The 9,728-nt window shown below is 50.2% G+C and overlaps 2 protein-coding genes across 2 annotated transcripts in view; both read left to right on the forward strand.

Moving 5' to 3' along the window:
• Positions 1–3,195: 3,195 nt before the first annotated feature.
• Positions 3,196–4,900, forward strand: EMH_0027970 (uncharacterized protein; the record flags this gene model as incomplete). Its single annotated transcript, XM_013494102.1, has 3 exons — positions 3,196–3,498; positions 3,894–3,943; positions 4,063–4,900. The coding sequence occupies 3 exons, from the start codon at positions 3,196–3,198 to the stop codon at positions 4,898–4,900; spliced, it is 1,191 nt and encodes a 396-aa protein (XP_013349556.1).
• Positions 4,901–8,714: 3,814 nt separating this feature from the next.
• The window catches only part of EMH_0027980 (uncharacterized protein), a gene marked incomplete at both ends in the record, with an annotated part of 1,911 nt that continues 897 nt past the window's right edge, over positions 8,715–9,728 (forward strand). Inside the window, 2 exon segments of the mRNA XM_013494103.1 lie at positions 8,715–9,032; positions 9,036–9,726. Coding sequence (XP_013349557.1) covers positions 8,715–9,032; positions 9,036–9,726 — 1,009 coding nt within the window.

The following is a 9,728-nucleotide window of genomic DNA, read 5'->3' on the forward strand; positions in this document are numbered from 1 at the left end:
TTTTTTTTTTTTTTTTTTTTTTTTTTTTTTTTCAAAAGCAGTGATGGTATTCAAGTTTTCGCTGGCACAGCCAGGAATTGCAGCCAATCGATCCGACAAATACTGAGAAAGAGCTGAGCTCTGTCAGCCACTATACTAGCGTGGCTTCATGAGGCCGCTTGAGGTTGAGCATAACACAAGCACTGCGAGGTACCGAGAGGCGAACGCACCACCAGTATATTTCTCCAGTACTCTCTCTGCTTATTAAAATTCTTCAAAGAGGCTTGAATTGTTTCGGCGCACAGAACGAGTTTACAAGAAAGTACCCGGTGCTCCGGCATCTCTGACTGGCGCTGAAGCGCCCTTGTCTGACCCCACGTTAACCCTGGCTGTTAGAAGCCAACCCCATACGCCTGTGGCTTCTGAATTCCATATACGGATTGTAGCAGCACGGGAACGCCTGGAGACAGCACAAAAGCCCAAGGAAAGGAACGACGACACACTACGTTCAGCAGTAACTTTCAACACAAGATAACGAGCTGGGATTAATTAGCTATCATCTGATGCATCAACATAACAAAACTAACAAAGGTTAATGTATATTACTTCTCTCAGTTTCTTCTCCGAAATTTTTCTGTTCTGCGACCCCAGTAGAGCCGGCACTGCTNGTATATTACTTCTCTCAGTTTCTTCTCCGAAATTTTTCTGTTCTGCGACCCCAGTAGAGCCGGCACTGCTGTCTTTGAGGCTGGGAGACGAGACGGCGTAGCATGCTGCAACACCTTTTGCACCAGGTCTCATGCCAGCCTTTCCTATAGTCATACAAATATCACTTCGTGAAGAATGTTTAATATATTCATCAATGTTGTACTCAATGCACATCAATAAGCACTCACAGATACTTCTCTTGTTCATTCAACCCTCACTCTTCTCACAGCAACGAGCACGGCATTGTTGCCACGATTGAGGTGAGTCTTCACCACACTCGTGTCTTCAGCAAAACCCGCAGCTTCAAATCTTTCCGGCCCCAAAATCCATTATTTACGACCTTCTGCATCTAGCTTTTGTTTGAGTTTCGTCGCAGTGACTGAGATTGTTGGTGGTCCCTTGAGCTCCCGCCGCTCCCGCGCGACTTTGTAGAAGAGTATACGTGCTCTTTGGGTGGAAGGGAAGGCAGATGCAGCAGCATCGCCTTCTGTGAAGTAACCAATGGCCCAGGCTCTGCAGGAAGTGGTAAATGCAGCTGAGAGTATGAGTGGGCTTCCAGTAGCCAACAAATATGGATATATGCACGAACTTCAGGCACAGTCAGCATTTAATAGTTAACTAAGGTGTTCGTGCATTGCATCCAAACGCTGCTTGGGGATACTTGCCCTCGATATTATCTGTTCTGGCGACATTTAAAAAGGCAGTGCTGGACCGCCCCTCTCTCTCACCACCTATGGAAGCCTGAGCCGCTGTGTAGCATGCTCTGCCTTCGGTTAGCACAGCAGCCCTCACTTGGCTTTGGGGTGTAAACAAATGATAAAGTTCTAGAAAAGGATTGAGGGGTAAAGCATGCAATAAAGGAAGCTTTGTTGAAGCTTCCTTGTGTACACAAGTGAGGCTTGATTGTTTCACCAGCAGCAGCGAGGTGCACTGCAACCCCATTTTAGGCTGCCTCCTCCCCGCAATACCCAGGCCCTGAGCTCAACGCGAAGGAAGCCTGAGGACGGGGAAGGAGGTCAGCTGCTTTTGGGAAACTATTACTTTAAATTTTTACCTAGACGACAGCTCGCTGATGTCTGCGATTAAGGCCAGCGGGCAACCCTTATACTTCGTAGCACCGCATGGTTCATCGGGGCAGGTGTGGGCACGGTTTCCAATCCCCGCACGGATGGTCTCAAGCTTTTCTGCAGAAAAAGAAACCAAAAATAAAGTGAAACAATAAAATTATACCCAACTCCTTCTCTCAAACAAGATCTCTTCCAATTTCAGCTGTTTCCTTTCAGCTAAATGGAGGTTAATTATGATCCGCTCACAGAAAGGAGGTCGACGCACAATTTGGGGCCTCATCAAGCAGAAGCCAGCTCTACTTCGGTATCCCGTTCGGTGGAAATTGTATTCTCGCCAAAAACAATTCAGGAGGAACGCCTCCGGTTGTGCCGTTCTACGCGACATGGCGGGCGCCGGGACGCACAGGCCGTAGAGGAGTTCCTTTGTTCCCTAGACTTATAGCTTCGCCTACAAAATGCCCCGGAAGAATTCCAATTGTCTTTGGCGTCGTCCTTACCAGAAGGGGATGAACGGCGGTGGTGGCTACGTTTAACCAATGACTCCACCTTTCCGGAGCACATCAATTCCATGCAGGCCTTCCGTGATGCGGTGCATTGCCGGCTTATCCGGAGGCCTGGAAGGGACCAGGTCATGGCGGAATTGAGGAAACCTAAGCAAGGGAAGCTTTCGATAGAGCCTTACATTGAGAAAATGTCTGAGCCAGGGCCATTTTCGTAGATCTGGAGCTGCCCTATAATTGGTTTATCGCAGGGCTATCCTCCGGAGAGAGGCAATCAGTAATCGGCTGGGCTACGGACAGGGAAATGAGGGATGAGATTGTGGAACTCGCTGACATAATGGAGTACTTTCGCAGAAGAAAAAGAGAAAATGCCACTTCCACAGCCTTAGCCGAAAAGGAATATAGCGGATATGGGAATGATCCTGATTTGGAGTCTATGGATAGTGGGGCTGTGAGCGCCAGAGCAGCCAAAAAGGGAGCTAAGGGCAGTAACGGACAACAGTGAACTCAACAGCCAGGAAGCAAGAAGGTGATTCTGAATGGCGAACTTGCTTCTTTTGCAATAAACTGGCTCACGTTTGTCGAGATTTCTGGTTTATGAAAGACGCTAGGGAACAATTGAAGACAAATCTCGAACAGTGCTGCCAACGGAACTACCAGAACAACCGGGGGAACGCCCGGGCCCCCACGGAACGTGCAACGCAGTGATAGGGCCACATGAGATAACGGCCGCACCCACAGATCCACAGCGTGTCAATTGAGTGCTTGTGCAAGTATGCATTAGAGTTCAGGACTTACTAGCCCTACTCAATACGGGATGCGAAGTGATTCTAATATCGGAAGCCACAGCCAGCAAGCGCACCCTACCGGTCTACTCACTGGCAGAATCTCTGAGACTACCCTTCGGAGATGCGAGACAGGATGCAAGAATCAGCAGAACCATGGGCGTAAAAAGTTTTCTTAGTTTCAAGGCGGGGTACATTAATATGGAGAGCGACTTGTACGTTGAACCAGTTCACCACGAGATAATCCTAGGCATGCCGTCGGTGACCCAGTGGAAGACCCAAATGCGTTCCTCTGATGATAACATAGAGGCCTATCCACGAGGAAGCGATGCGAGTGTGCACCTCTCAGAGTTCCCGACGGTATTTGCATCTTCTATGCTCAAAGGAGTGGAAACGGTGCCCCAAACAAGGCGGAGCGACGAGGCTTGTATTGCACAGGCACTACAATGGATCCCTTGTGTGGCCTCTAGAGGCCTAGTATCATGAAGAGGAATAAACACTATAGAATATCTCAGGAAGTAGGACACTTTTAGATAGAAAAGGTGCATAATAGGATCAGAGTGCTCACCAGCCGGCACCGGCTTGGGGCTGGGTGTGACGCTGACGCTCTCACTCTGGCACTGACCCTGCGCGGGGGTCAGAGGCAGTTCTTTTATTCTGGACTTTCCTTTGGGGACATATAATATGAACTCCAATGTGTTTTGGTTATTTAAGGCGTTTAATAGTGGATTCAGCGAGAATCATGTGTTTAGGTAGCTAGATGCAGAGTGTGGGCTTAGTCAGAATAGCTTAGAGAACATACGTAATAAAAGCAAGGGCCGCTGTGCACTACAAGGGTCCTATGCAGTGCAGAGCCACTGAAGGAAACGAAGGATATACGCATGCACTCCGTCGTGAGGGTCTGGTAAGGACGGAAGTCTTGGGGGATTCGATCCATTTAACGCACGAGGAACGCCATAAGTGAGAAAAATTGAAGGAAGAGTTCTCAGATGCGCTCAATAGGAAAGCGCTACCGGTGGGCAGGCCACCCGCTGGACGCTCAGTGCACCCCATCGAACTCATTCCCGGCTCAGCCCCGAGCTTCGTCCCAAGGTACAGGCACTTCTCAGATCTTGAAGAGGAAATTGTGCTACAGGTGGAAGAACTTATAAAGGTTCGGCCGTCAACTAGCGCCTTTGGGCACAATCCCGTGTTGGCGAAGAAATGGGAAGGCAGGTGGCGCATTTGCGTCGAGTTCAAGCCTCCCAACAAAATCACGGTGAAACAGAAGTTTCCAATTCGCCGGATCGACGAATTCCTTGACCATTTACAGGGTTCAGCAGTATACTCAGCATTTGTCGTCGCTGAGGCATTTTTCTGCAAATCCCGATTCACCCGGAAGAGAGGCACAAGATGGCGTCCCTCCCCTTCACCCACAACCATCAATATTTTTGGATTTCGTGTTCCTGCAGCAGGGGCTGAACCAGGTCCAACTAAGGTCGAGGCGATTCAGAGGTGGTCGATCGCTGACCACACGCGAACGGAAGCACAGAAATTCCTCTGGCTCGTCTCATACTGCCGCAATTTCATTCCTGGATTCACTCGCATTGCTGCTTCTCTAATTGACCTTCTTAAGAAGGACAGCGAGTTCATCTGGACGGTGAATGAGGATGGACCCGCCCGGCGCCTCATCGACCACCCGACTTCATCCCCCGTACTCACGCTCCCTGATCCTGACAGACCCTTTCTCCTCACGACCAATGCCAGCGACACTGTAGTCGGGGTTATGCTCTCTCAGCAGGCTAACGGCTCGGAAAAGCAGCAAATAGCTGCTTGCTACTCACACCGTTCTACAGAGGGAGCGAAAGTATCCGGTTCCTGAGAAGACGGTCTACGCGGCCTGATGCGGTGTAAAGAGGTGTGGATACTACCTATATGGTAGGCACTTTCCCGTCCAAACCGATCATAAATCCCTGACACACCTGACAAAGAGCTTTCAAGAGTATGATGCCGAAAGAGTTGTTCGGGGGCACGCAGCACGACTTCACTGTCAGCTGCATCAAGCGTATCACCAATACGGTCGCGGACGCACCCTCCAGACGTCTTACAGATCGGGCACAATGCTCCGCGACTGCGCGTCTCTGTGATGATTCACGTTTTATCTCCAAATTGCGTTCTTCTTATTCCTTAGATACTCATGAGGCTGCGCTCCTAGCTAACCTCAACCATGGGAGACGGTTCAAGCACCCCAACATTGATGGCGATTGCCTGTTGTTCCCAAACGAAGCGTGGAGTTCGCCGGTTGTACGTTCCAGCTTCGCTTCGTAAGTTTTGTGCAAAATGCATGATCACGCTTTACCCTGTCATGATGGGGTCAGTACAACGGCAGAGCGTGTTGCCAGGTCCTGCTGGTCGCCTGAGATACGCCTCCCAGTCGAGGAATATGTCCCGTCTTCTCCCAGCTTCCAGCAACAAAAGCCGCGGAACACCTGCACACCCGGACTCCTGCAAAGCCCTCCAATACCCAAAAGGATCTGGAAGGACATCTCAATAGATTTCATAGTAAGCTTAACCCCAGTTAGAGGCCACGATAGCATCTGTGTCGTTGTGGATCGGTTTAGCAAACACGCTCATTTTATTCCCTGCTCGAGCACAGTTACAGCGGAAGGAGTGGCTCAGCTACTCCGACTGGCTGCCGGTGGGGCCTTCTAGATGTCTTATCACCCACTATATATCGACTCCTATGACCAAGCGCCAGTATTTCGGCGCGGGAGCAGCACACGCAGGAGAAGGAGCAGCGGGAGGCAGAGCAGCAGCAACGGCGACAGCACCACCGGCAACTGCAGATAATGTACCAAACATCCTATCTTCAATCGATACATCTGCACACTCAGGGATGGGCTTTTCGTCCGAGGTGGAGGCAAATGTAGCAGGATCTGCCTGCAGCTAGCACAGGAGCCTTCCTTTAGCCTTTGTAGGTTGCGTTCATGCAAATGCAAACTTTATACAAGTGTATTCAGAGGTAAAGCACACAGTGACTGAAGCTTTCTTGTCTGCACGGGTGAGGCTAGCTTGCTTCACCAGCCGCAGCGACGCGTGCTCCAGCCCCATTTCAGGATGCCTCCTCCCAGCAACACCCACGCCCTGACTTCAACGCCCACGAAGCCTGAGGAAGAGGAAGAAGGCAAGCTGCTGCTGCGAAAGTCTTAGTTTAAGTCATTACTTACATTGCAGCTCACTTCTGTCCGCGACTAAGGCCAGACAGCAACCGTTATACGCTGTGGTTGACACGCCGTGAAACTAAAGGAGAACGCAAGTGAATCTGGGGAAGATCCTATCCTACGCACTGTCTTTCCATTTCTACTCACGATGGCACTACGCGGGAGAAAAGTCTCTCCACAGCAGGTGTGCAAGCACCAATAAGGATCTTCTCCCAAATGCCCAAATGCCGGAGGGTTTTCGCGCGCCTGCATATTGATGCGAGATACACCCTTACAGTCACAACAAGAGGATGGAGCCTTGGAAATTCCTGGATAACCCGTATTTTTCCCCTTCAAAACGCATAGGAACAGTATAAGATCTCTCAGGCGCCATTTCTGGACTCTTCTGGGGCTCCTTATGAAGCTTTGAAAACACCAAGGGTCCGTCGGCAAGCCGAGAAGGGTTTGGCGCAAGTGAGGGCGGCTGACAATGAGATCGTCAATGGTACAGAAATGTACAGTTTAGTATGCTCAGCTCATAAACCAGGCATATTTACCGTGTTTGGTTGGTAGAGAAACACACATTTGACTTATATATTTGGTGGACGCGTGGGCATGGCAGTGCATCTGGAACGAATGGGATGCCGAATTTCGTCCGCTGTCTGTTACTGGAAGGGAGCAGCACGGCGAAATATTTCACTCAGTTCGGCCGTGGCGGCGCGATGCTACTTCAGCAGGTTTGCATGGCACACCCTGAGCCTTGCTGCTTCCCCCCTGCTGGCGAATCTTTCCATCCCTAGCACTAAATGCTACGCGATGCTCCATATTGAACAGTCGAAAGATGCAGTTGTGTAGGTGACTTGAATTTCACGTATCAAGCCAATAATCTGATGGGTCCGTCAGTTGCTTCTGCTCTCTAGCTTGTCTCTCTATACTGGTTTTTAATGCGAATGGTGTCTGAATACCTTTGATTTAAACCAGGCTAAGGGGGAGAACGCACAACAGCTTGTTGAATTGTTGCCACTTTCCCTAACCTAAATGCATTTATACTTCAGAAGAAACATCCGCGTCACCGTTGAACATTCTGTGGACTTTGTGTTGCACAACTTATCTTTTTGTTCCATAAGGAGACCAACAAAACTCGAAAGCAGCTAAGGCAGAAAGAGTGAAGCCTCCCGACTAGTTGCGACGTTTAGTGCTGATCAAACATGCAGACATCGGAGGGGATCTATACCCTACACACGGTAGTTGGATGACGAGTCACGTTGTCAAGCGGCGTGACAAAACTGCTTGCCGACGTGGCTCGGCTTCACGTACTGAACTCACAACAACTTTACCGTTAAGTGAAGGCTTAGATGGAGATATTTTGGCTGTCCCGATACTCACTGCTTTTTGTTCGTTGGTTTTGATTGTAAGCCCGGGTGTCTGGGGGATTGCCTGAGTATTGATATTCACCAGAGCTTTTACTTTGTATATTCAAAAAGTAGAATGCAAGCACAGACAGCTCTGTGGCTGCAAGTTGAACGACGGGTAAGAAGCGCTTACAGTAGCCACGGTAGGTTCACAGGATGCTGATTCCTCTAGGGGCTTAAGGTATAGACTATAACGAGCGAGTTAGGTGACAAAAATATTTAAATTCTGGGAATGAAAGAAGTCTATTTCATTGGTTTTGTAGCAGGACAAAGAAGGGCAAAGGGACGTCGAGCTAGGGCTCGATGTCCAGCTATCCTGGGGGACTGGAATGCTGAAGGAGTTAATGGTTATGTTATTTACTACCGCCAAATACGATGAGTAAATGAAAGCAAAAATGTATTGGTTGCCTCTATAAACTCAAACAAATATAAAATACACTAGCAACAGGGCCCCTCACGTAGGCCGACTACTGCTGCTGCTGCTGCAGCGGTCAGGCGGCTGTAGGCGGATCGGTAGGCGGCTGTTTGTTCGTCTCCGGAGCATTCTAGGGGCTTCTAGAGGATCACACCTCTTTAAAAGGATTTCAGTTGATTGAATTGATAGTTTTAGCGGCAGAAGAGCCCTATATACCCCATACAAACCCGGGCGCCTGACGACGGGAAGAAACCTTACAGAAACACTCCTCGTCCAACGAGTCGATCGCGTCGTGCATGTGTGTCTTCAGGTGTATAGGCAGCTTATATCTTTGAATTTCAGAGAATTTTTCTTGAATGCATTCTGACGGTAACACCTAAAGGGCTGAAAAGCCCCCAAGAGCCCACCTCGAGCCGTCGAGGCCCTCCCTCCCCCGTATTGTCCTCCAGCAGAAGCTTCTATTTCCCCGAATTTATTTGAACTTGTAATTATTTTGTTATTTCGACTGAGTCCATGTGGTGCACTGAAGGAAGGCTGTGGGATCGCAGGCCGGGGATCCATTTCGGTACAGCTGTTTATGAATTCTCTCCATAGGAGGACCATTGGACTCTTACAGAAAGCATTTGATTCTCCCGCTTCTCAACACAGCTGTAGGCACCATATACTCAAATGTGGTTCTTCTCAGGCGCCGAGGAGAAGCCCGAGGCCCCGGCGGAGGAGGCGCAGGGGGACCCTTCCTCTACCCAGCCAGACACAGACCCCCAGCAGCAGGCTTCTGATGAAAGCAACGAAACCCCAGCACAAGAAGAGCCAGAGGCGAGCTCGAGTTCCTCCGCATGGAATATCTGGGGGCAGCTGGCTGGAGCTACACAGACACCAGGAGGGGCGGAAGAGGCGAGTGGGAGCGTCAGCTCAGCAACCAGCTCTGACAACGAGAGCGTAACAGAGCCGCTTCATCTGTCTTCGATTGAATCTGCAACAAGCAGTGGNCAGCAAGCATCGGGGTGGAGCCTGTGGGGACAACTGGTGGGTCAGCCAAGTGCTGACGACGCTTCTTCTGTTGCTGCTCAGTCTGATATTTCAGCCGATGTAGAGCCTGCAGGGGAAACAGCAGAGTCAGAAGAGCCCGAAGCTTCAACCGAGCAGCCTGCATCGACAGCTCCTGCTGCTGCAGCTCCAGGCGTCTTCGGCTGGGGTCTGATAGGCGACGCGGCGTCCTGGATGCAGCCCCAGTCAGCAGCAGAGGAAGCAAAGGCACCAGCTGCTGCAGAGGAGGGGGATAAAGGAGAAAGAACTGAGAAGGAGAGCGAGGCATCATCGGGGCCGGGCAAGTCAACAGAACCACCGCCCCCCCATGCAACACAGGATGATGGCGACGCACACTCTCCGCTCACCAGCAGCCGCTCCAGCAGCAGCAGCAGCGATGAAGACAGCAGCGGCTCAGAGATTGAGGAGGCGAAGGGGTCTCACAAGAAAGCTGCATCAGCAGAGAGAGAAGAAAAAGAACAGAAAGCGAAGGATTCTTCTGTTTCTGACGATGCAACTAAACAAAAACAGGATACAGATAGTGATACAGAGACAGATAAAAGTAAAACCCAAATTCAATCGAAGGGGCCCAGACCTACAAAAGCCAAACCCAAGCCTCCTTCATCTATAAAGGTTGGAAAGCAGCAGCAGGAGCCC

The sequence above is a fragment of the Eimeria mitis genome, genomic scaffold (genome assembly GCF_000499745.2).
Source record: "Eimeria mitis Houghton genomic scaffold, Emh_scaff1033, whole genome shotgun sequence".
NCBI classification, from domain to species: Eukaryota; Apicomplexa; class Conoidasida; order Eucoccidiorida; family Eimeriidae; genus Eimeria; species Eimeria mitis.